Source organism: Neodiprion virginianus, chromosome 6, assembly GCF_021901495.1.
Source record: "Neodiprion virginianus isolate iyNeoVirg1 chromosome 6, iyNeoVirg1.1, whole genome shotgun sequence".
NCBI lineage: Eukaryota > Metazoa > Arthropoda > Insecta > Hymenoptera > Diprionidae > Neodiprion > Neodiprion virginianus.
In genome coordinates, this window is record NC_060882.1 from 22,494,625 (window position 1) to 22,514,536 (window position 19,912).

Here is a 19,912-nt window from a genome sequence, read left to right on the forward strand (position 1 = left end):
CGTCGTCGTTTTCTTAATTACAACTGCGATATTCTTTAGTCCGCCCGATGGCGTCGGGGCGAAAAGATACCGGGGGCATCTTCGGATGACCCGCCCGTCGCTCTTGTACCGTCTGTCGAATCTACCTGTACGTTAGAGAAAAATCACAACGTATTTCCGATTGCGATTCCTTGTAACCGACGTCGTTCGATCAACCTGCGGTGATAACGAGAACCGTGCAGCGCGTACGTCATGGATTTCCCCTTTTACTCCACGCGGCTTTGCAGATGATTCAGTGTTTTCTCGTGTCAGTTATGAATTTTGACAGCTGCGGGCTAAGTGCGGTAAAAATACCCGAATTTTTTTTTCCGAGGTTCTTCACAAATCAATTGATTCGTCAATTGATCCGATACGTGATTTCTGTCTTTTTCTCGGTTTCTTTCCTACCGCTAACCACCCCCCCCCCCCCCTCCCCCTCCCTCCTTTCGTGCTTTCAAAATTAAGCGATCAACGTCGATTTTCTATTGAATTTTAACGATGCGAACGTTATCTCCATCGGAGTTTCTCTTAACGATTCCATCAGGTTTTTCGCTCGTCATACCTGTCGCAAATTTTCCGCAATCATATTAACTGTTTTTCTTAGATCGATACGTCATTGAACACGAAGTTGTTTTCACACCGAACACAAGCGGAGATGATATACGGGCTACCTGTATATGGGAGAAATGAGTTCCGTTGCGCCTTGCGCTAGTTTTTCTCAACCTGTACAAAGTACAAATAAAAAAAAAAATAAAAGAGATGGAAAACAACGATTTCTCAGTGAAGGAAGAATCCAAGTTCGATAGAAAGACGGAGGAAACTAGGCGTTTGAAAACTAGATCTGCTCGCGTGAGAAAGATAAGAAAAAGAAAGCGAAAAAAATTGATATGCTCACAATGTGTTGTTGTTTTTTTTTTCTCTCTCTCTCTCTCATTGCGCAATTTGATTGCACATAGGTATAACGCGGTCTTCTTGTACCGTCTCTTACACACATAATAATCGTAAAGCTACATAAGATGCGCTACACGTATGAATGTGTATAAATGTATGTACGTATGTTTGTATGTACGTTGGCTACCGTGTATAACAGATAGCGTATAATATGTATAACTTTTGAACGGTATCCGTCGGTGCATTGTTTTAACAACGGTGTCTTTACACGTCAAATGGATCCGCAAGTGCACACGTAAGATACGTAAAAACTGTTATTTATTAAACAAAGTGTGTTTTCAACACCCGGACAACCCACTCTTTCCCTCCTCTCCTCCTTCGACACGTGTGACACATATGTGTCGTATCTATTAAATATTGTCTTTGATGTAACCCGTCGCCGTTGCAGGATCGTCTCCCTCTCCCTGTAACACACACACACACACACACACACACACACGCAAGCGCACGCTTGATCACCTTGTACCTACTCGCTCCTCTCTCTCTCTCTCTCTCTCTCTCTCTCTCTCTCTCTCTCTCTCTCTCTCTCTCTCCCTCTCTCTCGTCGTTAAGACACGGGCGCAAAAAACTCCACCTCGGCTATGCCTCTTCGGATTTGACTTCGGAGATGAACCTCCCGGGCCAAGTTCGTTCGCCGCGTGGCCCCGACCAACCAACCCTTTCTTGGCTCGCGCCCCGCACGCGCCCAGGTAAGGTGGCGTCGGATTATGTCACGGGACAGAACTGACCCGAAAGAGTACGGATGCTCGGGCCGGTGCTCGTGGTTTCTTTCCTCGTCTCAGGGACGCAACGTGGGTGGCGCAAAGAATCGCCGACGGAAAAATCATGCCTTGCGGAAAATTGTAAAGGGATTGACCGAGAGTAATAAAAATTGAATGAAAATGAAGTTCCGAGATCGAAGATTCGTCGGAGATGGAAAATCGTGCGTGGGTGGTTCGACCACCCTCCTAGAGATGGCGCCAGGGGTCGTCGACGAACGACGTCGGGGTGCGTCGACGCAAATTATTATCAGTGTCAGGCGAGGAATAGAGAAGCCGCGGTGGGAACATCCGCATTTACAATTTTACTTAATTTTTTCTCGCGGAATCGCAAACGGTCCGCCGTTCCGAAAACAGACGAGACTGGCCAGCGCCTCGTTTTATCTGCACAATTTTCGCCCCACTATTTTCTGACAAAACTAGCCAAGGCTGTATATCGTCTATCCAATCTAGTCCCGGCAATTCCGTCTGAAATATACGATGGTTCGCTCCCATTTGCGGCCGAGGCTAACGTCAAGTGGGTTTATTTCGTACGTTTTTCTGGGGGGTCGAACTGCACGGAAGCCCGCGGTATACGTTCTATAGGTGTAACGATCGACTTTCGAAACATCACCGTGTACGGAAAGAGATTAACTTCGGTTATAACTGCCCCGGCTTATTGCCGCAGGTCCGACCTAACCGACCGTCTTTGTAAACCATTGACTGCTTACACTCCTTTCTTTAAGTTTATGTTCGGGGCCAAAAACAGCGCTACGTCATACGCGATACACCTAACGAGGATTAGCATCGGCGATACGGTCGGTATGTGTTATAACGGCGGCCATTTTGTATTTACCATTTTTATTCACCGGCTTGGACACACCTGCAGCCACCACGCCGCGCTCGCGCAACGCCTATCGCAAACATTCTATTACGTATACCGTTTCTTTCCTCTCCTGTCCTCCCGTGCTCTGCAATAACGATCTGGAATTGATCAATCAAGGAAGTACCGAAACGAATATCATTTTGGAACAAGTCGAAGGCGATTGTAGCAACGGTCACGGGCTGACACACCGTCTGCGTATATTCGATTACGTCCTGAAGCCGGTACCGCGAGTCGTTGATCGTAAAATATAGCGATTGTTAATCGCAACGAATGAAGAAACAATCACCCGGATAGACCGATATGTACAAATTATTCCACGCCTGTGAATACCGATGATGTATCTTGTCGATGATGTTCGGTCGCTTTTCCCACTGTAAATTACGGTGACAAATGTAAATACTACATTGTTGCAGGCTTAAGAACCGATACAGAATCATTTTGTGCCCATTATATCGGAGACACCTGATTCACAAGTTTACATCTTGACCCCCTTGGGTAAAGACTATTAGCACGGAGGCAAAGTGCAGCGGAGCGGACTGACTGAAGACCGACTGACTGGTCAATGGTCAGGTAGCCCTGGACATCCCCCTTTGACCGAACGACCAACAAAGCCCACAATGCCCGAAGATTATTGCTTCAGAAGTGTTCACACCTTATGCAGGAGGTGAGGGGCTGCTGCGGGGCGGTGTCGGACAATGAGGGACAATGGCCAGGAAACCGACACTACAAACAACATAAATTTACCTTGTCCCATCGAACCGGCGCGGCGTCCGAGTGGCGCGTCTCTCTCCCTGTCTCTTTCTATTCTTCTTCTTATTCTTAGGCTTCTTTTTCTAAACGCCTATCTTTTGGGGTTTTCTCTACGCCCGACGTACGACGCTGAACGCCTACTATAAACCGTTTAAGGGTGTTTGAAGGCGTTTAAGAAAACTTACGGCTTAAGAGGTCGTAAAACTATTTTATCCGAGATGAAAAGCTCCGGAAATAACTTTACAGAAATTATCCTACTCCCGCCTACCTCGTACAACCCTCTCTTGCAAGTTTAAGTCCGCGAGTAAAGATTCGTTGCCGTTTAAAGAACGAGAGAGAGAGAGAGAGAGAGAGAGAGAGAGAGAGAGAGAGAAACTTCTCTCGGTGAATGATTCGAACGGTGTATACATCACACCTGTATGTATTCTTCGAACGGGGAGGGGATGCTGACGCGAATGCTGACTTTGCACCGACTCTCTCGATTTATTATATCACGCTTACGAGGTTGTTGATAAGCAACGTTCGCTCGGCGTATATCGCGAAAGTTTCTTGTACAAAATTTCACCTGCGAAGAAACGAGAGAAAAAAATCGTAGCGCGAAGGAGAGGAGAGAAAACCGTTGGAGGGGCAAAACGAAAATTTGAATCGCTCCATAGGCATACCATATACCGTATACCAACCAACCAACGTGCCTCGACGCCCGTTACACGAAAGAGGCAGAGATCGAGGGTACAACACACGTATGTGTCCGGACGTATGCGAGGTTCTATAAATAAAGTTTAGGAGAGCAAGTTCAGGGGAATAGGGAGGACGCGAGTGTTTTTAGAATCTCTTTTTATTTTCATTTGGCTTTTTCCATTTTTGACCCGAAGCCTCCGCGTACGCACGCACGTACATACAGATACGACACATGTACGTTAGTACGGATCGTCGTTTATACCGCACACCGTGTAACGAAGCAATTTCTGTGTGCCCTTGCATACGGCACTGCAACGTTTAAACGCCCCCTGACCGAGGACAACGAAAACAGACGAGGAAACCCGGGTGAACTTCTTTCGGTTTTTAGAGTTTATTAGATCTCTCCGAAACTCCGCGGTCTCAAAGGAGGACCTCTCTACCTCCGAGCGAATGGGAGAGAGACGGATGGATAGAAACGTCTTGGAGTATTTTCTTGCCAAGGCTTTTAACTGCCAGGCACGTAGTCCGACGCTCTGTGTAGTCCAGTTATTTTAAAAGTTATCTACTTTTCCTCGACCCCACGCGGCGAGGTCGAACGGTCAAAATTGACTCTTGAGGCTGAATCATTTTCTGCTGTACTTGCTCTTTCCTCTTCTTCTTTTATTACAAATTACCTAAACTCGATGCACGGTTGGGTTGGTTTTACTCGAAACTAGACGTCGGAAAAGTCTTAGGTAATCGAGTACACACCTGTATACATGTATACCTACACGTGCAGTTCCCGTCTCAAAGACGGATAAAAGATCTCAACTGAGCCAAGACCGCGCCCGTTTGATTCTTTGCGCCGGAAAGGGAAGCGACAATTTTCAACGCGATCAAGCGCCGCGGTTCAAGCGGGACAGGAAATTTGCTTTAACTTAAAATGTGAGCACCGCAAAATAAAAACACCGCACGAGAGAAATTTAAGAAATCATGTCCGGCCATTGCGACGTTGATTTGAAGGGGAAAAAAACCTCGAACCGAGACATGCATATATAGTAAAAGCGGCGTGGCCGATTCCCTGTGGGTATGTACAATTATTTCCTCAGCTCTCGATTGGCGCACTCCTCGTGCAAAGGCACGACGGGATAGTTTCGTATTTTTTTTTTTTTTTTTTATTTTTTTCTTTCGGAACAATAATTGCCGGCTACTGGACCGATGGCGCTGAAAGATGGGACCAGGAGGGGTGACTTTCGGGGCAGTGGGGTGGTCTCCGAGTGTGATTCTTTTGTCGATTTCTTGGGCAATGGGGTCGTGATTCGCGGGGGGTTGCGATGGAGTTTTTCAAAGTTGACGCAAATATCATTCATTTTTTCGGTCACCGGATTCCGATGAAATTTTTCAAGACCCAATTTTCCGTCATTATAAATTTGATTCGTAGTTGAAAATTAATCCTTCGCTGCGCATCTCTCGACACTATACAGATAATTTTTTATTATTTTTCATTCTTATCCTTCTTCTTCTTCTTGTTCTTCTTCTTAGCGAGTTCTTCCTCCATTTCTCGTCTATGATCCAACTCACGTATTTCTAGTTGACAATGAATTGCTTTAAGAAAATTATTCCTAAGGTGTTGGGATAGCTGATGGTCAGGTTCGGTAAACACCCTTCTCCGTACAACAGTTTTCACGGAGGAATTCAAACGTGTCGAGGTGTGACCGAGTGTGACGGCGAGACACGATTCGACCGCTGAATGAGAGTAGGCGGTATAACCTTTGACCTAAAGAATTGAAAAATTGGCTTTTGTCGTGGGTATGCTTATACTGCCGAGAGTAGCTAAACAGCTGATGGAACAAACCCGAAATGATCGAACGAATTTTTTCCGAGCTACGTTTCAAGTTCACCGAACTTTTTTATGCACGTCTATTCGGCTGGATTAATTTACTCAAGTGCGGCTTGTCGTTGAGTTCGTGGAGAGAAGGACACGAGATTTTTTTTAAATGATAATTTTCTAAATTATTTAATATGTAACTTCACGCTTGCGATTTAACGAAGAGAATTTTCGCACTCCCGTTGACCGAAGATCGTGCAGGGCGCATATCTGTTAATTAGGAACTCGTATGGCGCACATGCGTCGAGTTACATTATTCAGGGGAATGCCGAGCTCCGAAACTCACGGTACACCGGGCAGCGATAAAAGGTAGAACACAAAACAGAAAACACGGTGTGGACAAACTTTTGCAAAACTCGCTGACGATGAGAGTAGCGAAATGGGTATAATATACAACCGCAATAATTAATAAATTTCAATTTTGATTGCTGCGGTGATATTGCGGTGAAATATTAACGTCGTTACGAAAGGTATTTTTTTTTTCAATCCATCCCCATTCTAAAATTTATCACAAGATAAATCCCCACAACGATCGCACACTCATTCTGAAAAGTATTGAAATTTGAAACAATGAAAGTTACCATCGACAGCCTAACGAGGCAGATCTTCGATTTAATCGATGCCAAAATATAAGATTTCCTTCTCAGCGGTGTCTCAAAATTTTGTCTGAAAATTTTGAAATGTGGTCAAACGGACATGTGCGAGACACCTGGACGCATAACTGTATTCAGTCCGATCCCACATGATTTATTTTGATGAAAATTTCACGAAAGGGTTTTTTTCTCACTCTGAAAGAGGTTGAAAAGAGGGACAGGTCAACTCTAGGACCTGTTTGCCCGATTTCAATGGACAATGTCCTGCCCGGGACAAAGGCCACCTAGATCCTCCCACGATACGCATGAGGGGCGCTCTCGCGGTCCATTCAACCGATCCGTGAGAACTCCGTTTCATATTTTTCATAACTCCCTGCAAACGGGATGATATTTTTCTGCCACACACCCGCCGTTTCGGCGTCCGTCACCTCTGGTCACTGATTCCCTCCGCTTGTCCGTCGGTCGACGTTTTAGCCGGACTTATCCAAGGCACCTGTGGGCCCCGAAATCCGTGAGAGAAAAGTAAAATCCATCGAGAGTCAGTTCAAAGTCGAAGGAGGCAGAAAGCTTTTTTTTCAGTTCATGGCGCCTGCCGTTATGCAACCAACCTAGCAGTGATGTATTACCGGTACTATCAACGAACATTTCTTACACATGCCCATATTCCGATTAACAAACCGCGAGATTTTGCGTCGAAGCAACGGAAGGCAACGACAGGTGAAAAAAAAAAGTATAAAAATTGGGTGCCTTGTTTATCGATGTAACGTACAAGCTCACCTCTGGGACAACGTTTTCGTAAAAGAAAGCTGGAGAGAAAAAAATGCGTCACCATTTTGAATCCTTTGTCTACCGTACGTTTCGGGGGAGACGGAACGGGGACCGGTCTAAAAAACTGTTACCCCTCAGGTACGCGTATATATATATATATACATATATATATATACACATGTATGTGTATAGCCGACAGTCGTAAGGGGGTTTTAAAAAGTGGGGGATTTTCTATAAAAATTATCCCCACTACCCCGAGGGTCCTTTTCATTCTTTGATATCCTGTTCGGCTCTCGCCAGCGCGGGGATCTTCAGTTAGCATCCAAACATGGACCAAACAAGATCTTACACTACCGTTTTAATTTGCGAATGAAGATAATTTGCGGTACTTTCGATCGTATCCGTGAACTTTGCCGATCGGCGATGCAAAATGGGTGGATTGAAGGAATCGAGTGAGCTTGGACGGTGCCTGGTTTGACGAATACTTGCTTCGTAATTGCGAGTGATGAGTGGATGAAGACCGTTTCTGTACGCGTAGAGATCAGTGATATTAATCGGAACGCGATGCGGATAAAAGGTGAATGTTTAATTGGTTGAAAATTTCGCCTTGAGCCTTGAGCCCCGAAACGAGGTGTCGGCATTCGACATTCGTGCATCATAGGACAGCTGATCTCCTGAGATGGGAATTATAATTGAAAATTAGCCGATTGGTTGCCGTTGATCCGTTTAGCAGCTGTACCGCTGGGACGCTGTTCCGTTACGGCTTTATACCTATAGTGTGACTTTGATAGACGTTGAGGTAAAAACGTACGTATATAACGCGTCGAGGATCGCCGAAGGCGGTGTCCTTGTTAGTACCTACGGCGTCCTGTCAAAACGACCAGAGGACACATCGAAACAATCGAATTACGATCATCCCCAGGGCGAGTCCCGACCCAAACCAATAATTCGATTACCCATTAGTATTGACTCTCGCCAATTTCCTTTCGGGTCCGCCGACCGGAGTACAGGAAATATCGCAACCTTGCGACAACTTTGACGGTCGAACTCGGATTGAGATTCTCGTTAAAGTATTGAAATATTTTTGGAATTGATATCTTCCCCTCGTCGCCTCTGCCTTCCGATACGAATCGAATCGACTTGCGGTATCTCGGAAAATTGATTTCGGTAAATAAGAATCGACACTCGGATATATCGCGCGGTTACAGAAAAATTACCACGCAATAAAAGAACCACCCTGTATATCATGGCCGGGCATTACGGATGTATGGACCAATTTGTAAGCAATCCAACTTGTAGTCGCGAACCGATATTCCATATACTCTCTGCACCTTATCTTTTCCTCATATACATCCGCGGGACGCGAAATAACAATACCCGACACACATCGACCGATGCGATGTTGCTGCAGTTATATCGGCTAGATTCGTCGTCTATCTCGAGTACTATGTATACCTAGTTGTACGTACGTATGTTACGTATGTATGTACCTTGGACGCGCGTGTAATGCCGGCGCGGTTCGAGGCACGAGTTTTGGTCCAGGCAACATCTGCCCCCGAAAAAACAAAAGCCCATTGTCGCTAACGACCGGTCGCACGTCTCTTGTTTCTAACCGAGCGCTTTTCAATCGTAGGTGCTCGCATAACGGACTCTGCTGGTCTATTCAACTTCTTCCGAACTTTTTTCCTTTCTTCGTTGCTATTATTTTTATTTTCATTCACCGCGTTAGATTTGCTTTTTTTCTCCCTTTTTTTCAACACAACCCTCCCAAATTCAAATATCCTTACGCGGGACGCGGTTGATTCGACCAATTTTCTATGCTACGACATGAAAATCTTGGACCTTGCCGGCAGTGGAATCTGTCTTTACTTGTCACTATCGTTGCGTTTGAATATTTTTCTTACACGTACGTTTCGCGGACAATGTATTTTTTTTGTTTTTTGTTTTTTCTTGGGGGGGCAAGCGCCCGTCTATTTCCCGCGCCTACGCTTGTTATACCCACTCTTGTTTGTTCGGTCGATCGGATCGAAAGATTCTCGAAGAAGGCGCATGTCGCGGGGGCGAAATCGCGAAACTAAGGAGTGGGATGGGACGTTACGATTTCTATAAGGACGATTTGGCCACAAGGAGGTCCTGAGGTCATCCGCAGACGTCGCAACTCACTTTTAGGGTCCTTGAAGAGCATTTCTGGCAGCCGTACGATTTCCCGTTATACGTTGGCATTAACATAGAGATTGGCAGCGTTTCATATATCGATCCGTCCACCCCGCCTCCGAGTCTCCTCTCGCTCATCTCTCAACCACTCTTCGCGGAGTCGAGTGCTCACACCCGCCACCTCCGACTGCCCCCTGACAGGGTGTCTGGCACGAATTGTTTTTCCTTTTCACCTCGCGCCCGGCTGATCCGACCTCTTTTCCCCGTTTTAACCCCGCTCTCGCCCCTTCCGCCTGGAAAAAAAAAGAAATAACGAATTCCCCAGGGGTGGAGTCTCCGCTTGACCAACGTCCAAGGCGCAAGCTCGACTCGCAGGCTCCACCCTTGCGGGGAATTTCACCATCGACACGTGGAAATTTGAAAACCTGACATTTATGCTTGTTCCAGCGGAAACGTCTCAAGGCTCCAGCCCGGACACGGTGCAATGCGGGGGATGTCGGGCCTCCTATCCTCTCGGGGACATCGTCAGGTTCATCGAGCACAAGGTGAACCACTGTCGGAGCACCCTTCAGGGCTGTCACAGCCCGCCGCCGGCCGCTGCCCCCGAGGACTCGGACCCCGAGGACGCGCTCGCCCTGAAGAACGACCAGGAGAAGCTCAACTCGGTGCCCAGCATATCGGCGCCGATCAACAAGCGCGGCAGTCGTCTCGAGAGTCCGCCGACGCCCCAGGGCTCCGGATCCGACGGCGGCAGCCCCATCGAGCTCAGGGCAAGCGCAAGCTCCACGCCGAAGAGAAGACTCGAGGAGGACAAGGAGGAGTTACCTAAAAAGCCTAAGACGGAATCGGTCGATGCCGACACCAACACGACCAGTTCCGGTAAGCGGAAAATGGGGTCGCGAGAAAGAGAGCGAGAGAGAGAGGGAGCCGTCGGCGAGTTTAGATCGGTTCTTCAAATTGTTGGTTCTTTTTGTTTATTTGTTTCTTCATTCGTTTATTTTTTTCTTCTACTTTCATAAGTTGACCATTGATCCTGCGATTGACGCGCCCGTGATCCTGGAAAGGGGAAAGAGCGAATGAAGAAGATGAAAAAAAGATTTTTAAAAGGACACTCGCAGCGCGACATGTGACGATCGGCACGGTCTACCGATCCCGAACAATGAGGGAGAGAGAGGGAGAGAGACGCGCCTCGTTCGATTTTTGAATTTAAAACCACCCCACGATAGGTATGAGCGTAGGGGGTGAATTTCGCCCATTGTCAACCTCGACGAGCCATGTGCTGAAAGGGTTAACGCGCCACTGTCACCGTGCTCAGTGCGGTGAATGTCGAAGCTCATGCGGGATTTTCTTTGTTGTTTACTTGTTTGTTGCTGATTTCTTTTTTTTTTTTTTTTTTCACCTTCGTCAAATTGAGGAAAATTGTCCTTATAATCGAAAATATCGTTACCCGAATAGATGTGCAACTGGTAAAGTCATTCCGATTACCTCTAGTCTGCTGTATCGAAATTCACTTTATACCAATGAAAACTATTTGATGAAGTTTCCGATGCTCATTGTTAGTTACTGGTTATTTTACTTTAAAAATATGAGTGCATTAAAAAAACAGGATATCGTCTGGATGATAATTCTCGTTGCAAAAAAATACGTTATTCAAATTATGACGAAAAGATAACTCGGATCAATACTTGACTACTCTGGAATGAAGTCACTTTTCCAGCTGAAGGTATTAATTAATACATATTCACGAAGTAGTTACAGATTAATTTTTTTTTTTTTTTTTATCGTCTCGTACTTATCGTTTTATCTCAACCGTCGAACAACATTACATAAACAGACAATGCTTGTCGTTGAATTTCGTTACCTGTAGTAATCTAACAATTTGACAACTTGGAATGGCGTGAATTAAACAGCATCAATTTTTTCCATCGGAATGAGCAACGGGGTTTCGGTACAGAAAATCTCTGTGCAGGTCGAGGGACAAATCTCTCGGTCGTGACCACGACACGAACCACTGACGTTGATAAAAAGCGCATCCCAATAAATAACTCGAGATGATCCCTCAATTACGCATTCGGCGTGTAAGAGGATCTTCCGGTCGCGTCTCTCCTTTGAGTCCTGCAGGACGAGAGGCAGGCGGCGTGCCGCAGACACCCGGAGGACGACCCCTGTCGCACACCCTGCGAGCGTGGAGAGGATATGACTGCCGCGTGATCGCGTGGACGGCACACGAGGGCATTTGCTTTAACCCCTTGGCGCGGGTTTTTGTCGGAAAGTTTTTGTAACCGAGCAACCTCGAGCCCAATTAGAGTCCTCCCATTGTGATGCCACGTGGCGGCGTAGCCGTGACCCAACTGCACGAGCCACTCGCTTTAAATACGACGAGGTGTTCCTCGCTCGGCTGCCTACCTTCCTTCCTTCCTTCCTTCCTTCCTTCCTTCTTTCGTTCCATCCTTACTCGCGTGATCATGCACCAGGTACAGATACCGCCGAAGGGGTGAAGCGGATCGCGGCACCCCGAGTCTCTAACGAAACCTGTCATCGCCCTGCGCAATTTCTCCATCTCGAGACACGTCAAACGAACTTTTTTTTTCGCTGCTTGACGACGTGACGCGCGATATTGAGAGAGAGAGAGAAAGAGAGAGAGAGAGAGAGAGAACTTATCGCCTTTATAGCCGTTACAGCTCGGAAACAACGCGAGCGAGTCGCCGTGTAAGCCGTCGAAATTGACACCCAGTCCGTTACGCGGCGCGATATACGCAGATTTGATATCACGCGTCAGGATTGTCTGTCGAATATTAATTTTCGAATGGGGTGAGATATGTGTATACGTATACTTTCTCTTCCATGATTCCCCGTTCCGCGTATGCGGCCTTCTTATTTCATCCCCCCCGGATTCTCGGTTCCTCTCAGTTTCCCGGTTTTTTATGACGCTTTTCCGACCCCTTACCAAAGACCGCCCAAGGCGATCTGCGAATTGCGTGTCAATTGGCGACCGACACACGCGGTCGAGATCCTGGAAAATACGCTTCCAGCCTCGGGTATCCGGGAGCAATCTCTCTTCCGCTATCTTATTCATCTTGTATCCTAACGCGTGTACAACTTGGCGAGAAACTCGCTACCTCCGGGTCCGAGTTTAGGTATACGATATACGTACATACGGACAAGGAGAATTTCTCAACTTTGTTCTACGGTATGACATTAGGAATGTCTTGCGGCGAGACGCGAATACGACGTAAACGGCTTAAGTACCTTCTACTCGACAAACGGCAGGACGGACAAAGTTGGCTGACCGCAAGGTACAAACCGACCGTGCAGTCCCTTTGTCCGATATAAAAATAACAGACTCGTCTCGCCGCGAAACGCGTCCAGACGCGGACGTTTCGTCGGATATTCCTCGCACCATGTGCCCATAATCTGAGAGTGATTTTTTTTTCCACGACAGTTCCCTCTCGGTTTTTGCTCGCGTTAACGTGTCCTCTCCTTCTGCTTTCTGCTTTCTGATTTTCTTCAATCGTACGGTTCGGACGAAGCCGCGGGGGGTGGGAAACGGGTCCAGGATAAAGGTTCAAAAGTTGGGGTGATTAGTCGAGCTCGAGAAGCTGCGTCATGGTTTCGGAGATTATTCCACCGAGGTAGATCAGAGCAGCGCGCGAATCATTCGGGGATCTCTACCTGGACCAGGTTCGCGTGCGTCGTCGAATTTTGTCCCCCTTCTGCGGCTTCCGAGCGCCGATGCACAACCCTATCGTCGTCCGGCCCGACAACAAAGTGCATACACCGAATACGTCGGCTAATCGATATTTTAATATAATCAGAGCCCGGGGATGACGCGTGGCTCTGCACCTTTGTGACGTTATACTGCAGCCCCGATGCAGGAAAATTGAAAGGGAAGAACGACGCTAGAAATCAAAATCCCAATATCGAGCGCTTGGATCTTCGTCTTCGTGCTTTTGGGCTGCTCATCGACAAACGCGGCCGTCGCATCTAGGCGACGTGACGCGAATTCGAAACTTAAATTCTGCCCGGCATTCGTGCAACACATGTCTTTTACTGTGCCGAATTTCACGGGCTTCGAACCCCCCGCGCACGTGTCGTTTACACTAAAATTTCCCGCTTTATAGAGAGCCGCCTTTGATAACGCGTGTAAACTTTCGCGTCCGCGATATATGTGTATAACGTATATGCGGTTGGTCGATGTGTCCCGAAAGTTTTCTCGACGTCCTTTTTGAACAGCGGGTGAATCGGTCTTCGGAAGAATTCTGATCTATCCGATTGCAAGATCCGGTTCCAGTGAAACGTCGGTGCAGCATGGATTTTTTTTTTACGAATTCGACCGATTCTTTTTCCCGAATAAATGTTCTCCGTATCTCCGATTCTCCCGGGGCTGCGGGGCAAGTCAGGCTTGTTTCGAAAGTGACCGAACAATTTTCTGCAGAAAATCGGGGTCCAAATTGCCTGGCAGAGCGTTTAGAGCGAAATTGTTTGGAAGAGCATTGTTTAAGGATGAGTTGAACCTTGGCCGTTCGTTCGACTCTGACTCGGAAGTGCATCTGCGCTCAGCAGCTCCCCAACCTGCAAGAGGGACGCGGAATGTACGGGAGGTAATTGTCGACGATGGATAAATCGAAACTATTCTATCCCCGAAGCACAACGCGGTGCGATCTTTCGCGGCTTTTGAATTTTCAGCGAGATTTCGTCCCGCGGTAAAAAATAATCCTAACGGATGGCCGGCCCGTCGTTTGCATATGAAAAGTACACGGAGTCACCCCCTTTACACCCCCCCACCCCAATCGATAATACTTTCTATAGACTAGGCCCTGCTTATCTTTTACCCTTGCGGCGCGGCGCCGCCTTTTCTTCGACTACACAAGGGGAAGTTGGCAATATTTTCGACTTCCGGACAGAAAGGGAAATTCGTCACGCGCCGTTATAACCGCCCCGACTTCTGCGGATCAGCCCATCCTTGGACTTGAAACAATGATCTTGATTTTTGAAAAGTTTTTTTTCACGCTCGAAAAACTCGTTCCTCGAATGACTCGGGAGTTTTTCCTACTGCCACCTAATTATCGACGCTTCGAAATTCGCGCCTTGCGCCGTCCGGGAACTCGATAGCAAAAGGTGCTTTCCGCAGCGCCTCGATCTAGCAACGTGTCGAATTTGGAAACCACTTAAAACAAAGGATCCTCTCCAATTCGACACGCCACGATCGCCTTGTTCTCCCTTCGCTACCTGCTCATTCATACAACCAAATTGGTTACCCGGTGGTTCGGCTGTGTTCGAAAAATCATTTCCGACAATTTTACTCGAGGTGATTTTCGAAGGTGCAACAGACTTCCGTGACCAGGCATAGAGGCGATAGTTTTACAAACGTGGATCAACCCGGGTGCAAAATTTAAGCAACAAAGTATTGCAGTTTCATCGAACGATCGAAAGAAATTTTAAATTCAAATGGGCAGCTAACAAGATCTCGGCTTTAAGTCGCTTAGCGAACAAAGATTTCTTCTCGCAGTCTCCGGACTCCCGTTTAATTAAGATCAGTTTATTTCGTTGACGGTTCTTTGTCCCTGATCGATTTTGCCGCTTGTACCTGGTAATCCGCAAATTTTCATCCGTTAAAGCGCACGCGTTTCGTTTAATTTTATCACGTCCATGTTTCTAACCTGAGTGTGAAAAATTGGAATTCTCACAAAGGGTTTTCATCGGCGTTTCGGACAGTCTAGTCGTTAAGCTTGACCGCGTGCATGAATCTGCGGGCATGCAGGGCTATATGGGTGTATAAATAACGGTAGGAATTTTCTTCGCTCGGAGAGTTATACGACCCGTTGAAATATGCTTTTGCGGTTATGTCTTGCGTCCTTTCAAGAGGGTCCGCGAAACACATGGCGATGGACCTTTTCACCGAGGGTGAAAAACTGAATTAATAAAATCCGGCGGTAGCCGCGAACGACGTGGGCGATGTCGTCGACGCCACGTGGGGCGTGAAAAATGACCGAAAATCTGATATTCCCGGATTAAAAACATTGAAATTCAAAACCGCATCCCTGCACCCCCTTGCCTCCCCCCCCCCGGCCAGGGACAGAAAGTCGTTAAGGGTCAGTTTCATCCCGCTCCACATCCCCCGCTTATTGTCGGGGATATTATTTTTAAGCCCTCCTTCCAGCCCCGTACCACCCGATATATAGTATATAAGGCTCTGCAATTTGACACAGACGCGCCGTTTGAATCACGAATTGAATTCGTTCGGCGATTGAAAATTAAGGAGGGATGAAATTGATACCCCCGGTTGCTCCGCGTCTCTCGACGGGGGTGATATTTTACGATTTGCCGCACACCGGGTACACTGACCAGTCCCGATACACTCTCACCCACAAATCGACGATTTTGCTTTTTACACATCCACAATACAAATCTATGCGGCATCTAGGGGACGTGCAGTTCGGTCAAAGCTTGAGCCATGTATCGAGTTCGCGTAGATATTCGGCTCACTTTTTTCTTCCCCATCCATCTCTATTCTCCTTTACTTACGTTTTGCACTCTACGAAAGAGTCGGAAGACTTATTTTATTGTTGGTGAAAAATAAAAAAAAAAAAAAACCTGCAAGTTTACTTTTGATAAGTAAATATATTTTTGAAGAAATGGTAGATCAGCTCAACTTCTATAATTTGTTTTTTTTTTTTATATGGCATACATTTCTGAAGTAATATTTGAAGCATTTTTTAACCAATGGATTGCAAAAACGGGTCGCAACACGACGTTGACACCTGCCCATTAATATCAATCGCCATTAAATTCAACGTCATTCCTAGACCCGTTCTTTTAATATCGTAATTTGCAATAGCAATTCAATTTCACAATGGTGACACTCGATGCCTTGTCTTGTCGTACCTAGAGTTACGCAATCCAATCGAGCGTCGTCCCGTAAGAGCACCAAAACGGCGGTTTTGCAATAACAGCGTGCAACATGTTCCGCCCGGCTAACCATAAATCAAAATTAAAAAAGGCTGTAATAGTGTGACGTGGGATCCGTTGTACCGGAATAAGACGATCAGTTTGACCGCTCTGTTGCAGAACCGAGATGGCTCCAGTGTTCCCAGTGCGCCCGCAGGCTGTCCTCGGCGTGGGAGCTTCTTCAGCACGCGCAGAGCGTCCACGGGGCGAGACTTTACACGTCCTCGTCACCCTCGGCGAATTCATCCTCCAACACACCAGCCCCAAGTCCTCCGACGCAGACGTCGACGCACACGCACCACCTGAGTCCCCCGAACCATCTGAACCTCAGCGGTAAATCGACGGGAAGTTCGTCGGCGGGTAATTCTTCCGGGGGTGGAAACACGAGCGGAAGTAGCGGCAGGCAGCTTCAGTCCTCGGCTTCGCTGGTCGGCGATCCTCTGCACAGTTTTCTCAGACTTCCGCAGCACCTCGAGAGGAGCTTTCCGCCGATGTTCAGGCCGGACTTTCTCGCTCTGAACCCCCTCGCCTCGTACCGGGGACTCCAGGACCTCCAGACCGCCACCAGGAACCTGCAGAACCTCGGAGACCCGCTTCGCGGGATGGACGGCCTGAACCTCGGCGACTCCCTCGTACGGAGTTCACTCGACTCTTTGAACAACGCGAGGAACCTGGCGAACCTGGCCGAGCTGTCCCACGGACGTGGGCTCTCGGGACAGGCGCATCCACCACCACTCGAAGCGAACCTGGATTTTTACTCGGCGCGCCTAAGGAGCCTCGCTAACCCTTCCTTAGGCGCGGCTCCGAATCCCACCCCAAACACGCCGTCGAACCAGGGCGCGGTGGTCAGCGTGCAGCCGATCCAGCCACCGAGTCCGGCGGCCAATCCGGCGAACCTCACCCACAACAGCATCCAGAAGGAGAACTCGCCCCCGTGCTACACCCAGAGTCCGATCGGCGGTCACCACAACAACAACAATTCCACCGACAGTGACAAGACCAGTCCGCCGGTAGCCTCGACCCCGATAATCGCCGACTCGGAGACCGTCTACACCTGCGAGGTGTGCGAGAAGAAGTTCCGGTTCCAGTCGAACCTGATAGTTCACCGAAGGAGTCATCAGGACAAGGAGCACGCCTTCCAGGAAACGATACAGGACACCACGGCGACCAGGTGCGAGATATGCGAGATCGAGGTGCCGAGCTTTTCCGAACTGCGAAAACACATGCGGAACGAGCACCAGGAGGCGCTTAACGTCGCGTCGAGTCCCCAGGGCAGCGTGGAGACGGTACCGGACGACGGGAGCAGCTGCGACGAGAACATGGACCTCGACGAGGGCGAGGAGACGGACGCGAAGCGGGAGGACAACGAGGAGAACACCCCCGAGGACCTGAGCACCACTCAGGGTCAGAGCAGCGAGGAGGGCGGAACGCGGGTCGACCAGAAGCCGAGTCTGGTCGGTGACCTGATGGAGAAATTCGGGCTGAGCAACATCGCCCAGTACTCGGAGGCCTACAGGCAAGCGCTGCAGGAGAACCATCGGGGCGGTTTCGTCAAGACCGAGTCACCGTCGAACCTCGTCAACTCCCTGAACAACAACAAGGAGAAGGACAGCGCCCTCTCGCCGACGAATTTCAACTCGTCGACTACGCCGAACATCTTCTCAGGTCAGGGATTTCCCCGTTCGGCCGGGCCCGACTTCGGCGGTCTTTGGCTGCCCAGCCCTCACTATCTGGAGAACAACGAATTCCGGAAGGCCTCGAAGGCCACCACCTCGAGTCTATCGCTTCAGGGACTCCCCAGTCCGTTGCTCAAGAAGGAACGGAGCGGCAGGAACGACACGTGCGAGTACTGTGGCAAGGTCTTCAAGAACTGTTCGAACCTGACCGTCCACAGGCGATCGCACACCGGCGAAAAACCCTACAAATGTGAACTGTGCTCATACGCCTGTGCCCAGAGTTCGAAGCTCACGAGACACATGAAGACCCACGGTCGTCATGGCAAGGATATTTACAGGTGTAGATTTTGCGAGATGCCGTTTTCCGTGCCAAGCACGCTGGAAAAGCACATGCGGAAATGCGTCGTCGTGCAGCAGGGCCAGAAGATGGGGATGCCCTACTCCGGGAGTCAGGACGAGGACTCGTCCTTGAGCACGAAGGATACTTGATCCTGGAACGTCAGTCTTCCCCCTATACCGCCACTCTGGCCCCACAGGCCGCCGTATCCGGTGTACTAGACGTTCGTCGCGTTCTTCCGGCTAGAGGCCAGAGACATCCCTTCGCCACTTTTCCCAAGACTCGAAAGACACGGACGATTTACCCATTCTCGTTTATACTTTCGAAAGGGTAGGTGAAACGCGCGGATTGTCCGAGTCCCTGCAGATGATTGCCAAGTTTTTGTTTCCTTTTTTTTTTCATCCTTCTCGCAACACGCGCTGAAGAATATCCTGAAGGAAACATTTTTTTTTTTCTTTATTTTGTTCCCTCCAAACCCATCTGCAGTTTAAAGGTTCAGCGATTCGCGATGTTATCGCGAGGATGTGTCAGACTGGCGATTGGATAAATGCCAAATGCGAATTCGAATGGAAAGTCAATTTCCCCGAAGACAAGTTATGCTAGTGAAAACTGTCGGATTTCGAAATTCGCCAATCAAATATCGAAGCTCTATAGTCGACGGTCGAAGGCTGGAAATGCCTGGAACAATAGTACTCAATACTAGTTGTCAGCAACCTCGGAGAGATGATATCCGCAATACGAAAAAGAAAAGAGTCGCTTTGAGGTGTAACAAACTTAGAACGAAAACGTTCCGATAGCGAAGACTGGACGAGAATAAAATCAATATAAAATTTTAAACGAATTACTTAAACCCCATTAATTTTATTCAAATAAATGGTTACCATAATGAGTCTCATGCCCCCTATCAATAACACTTACGAATAATTAATAAACAAATAATAATAATAATAACAATAATAATAATAGTAATAATAATAATAATAGTAATAATAATAATAATAATAATAACAATAGGAGTAATAAAAATCACACACGTACACATATACACAAAATAAAACACACACTATGAATAGTAACTTTATTATCATATTATAAAGATTATTTATTTAATAATATAATATATCGTAATATATATCGAAACTTTAAAACTATGAATGTACTAGTACGTTTTTGTACATTGTGTAGTAATTTTTTGAAAAACAACGTGTCGCTTTGAAAATGGCGCATTACAGTTCTGTATATAATAAATATTCACTCTATTATGTATTAATATCGAGTAAGAAAAAATATTAATTTACATAATAATTATTACGTGCTACCCATGTGTAATTTAAGGTCTAGATCGATTATGTGTAAAATGTATCATACCTATTATAATTATTATCACTATTACGACTACTACGACTATTATTATTATTATCATTATTATTATCATTATTATTACTATTATTGTTGTTATTATTATTACAATTATCATTATTACTATCATTGTCATTATTACAAATTAAACGAAACGTACATTATTTTGTTCCGATATTAAGTTATTATT

At 47.2% G+C, this 19,912-nt stretch overlaps 1 protein-coding gene across 3 annotated transcripts in view; it reads left to right on the top strand.

The window, feature by feature from the left end:
• Positions 1–19,415, top strand: part of LOC124307033 (B-cell lymphoma/leukemia 11A) — a 33,715-nt gene extending 14,300 nt beyond the window's left edge. For 2 of the 3 annotated variants that reach the window (XM_046768325.1, XM_046768324.1), the window contains exons 2-3: positions 9,850–10,281; positions 16,471–19,415. In XM_046768325.1, coding sequence (XP_046624281.1) covers positions 9,850–10,281; positions 16,471–18,515 — 2,477 coding nt within the window. In that variant the 3' untranslated portion in view covers positions 18,516–19,415. The remainder of the gene's footprint in view (positions 1–9,849; positions 10,282–16,470) is intronic. The other variant, XM_046768326.1, reaches the window with a different exon arrangement.
• The last annotated feature ends 497 nt before the right edge of the window (positions 19,416–19,912 follow it).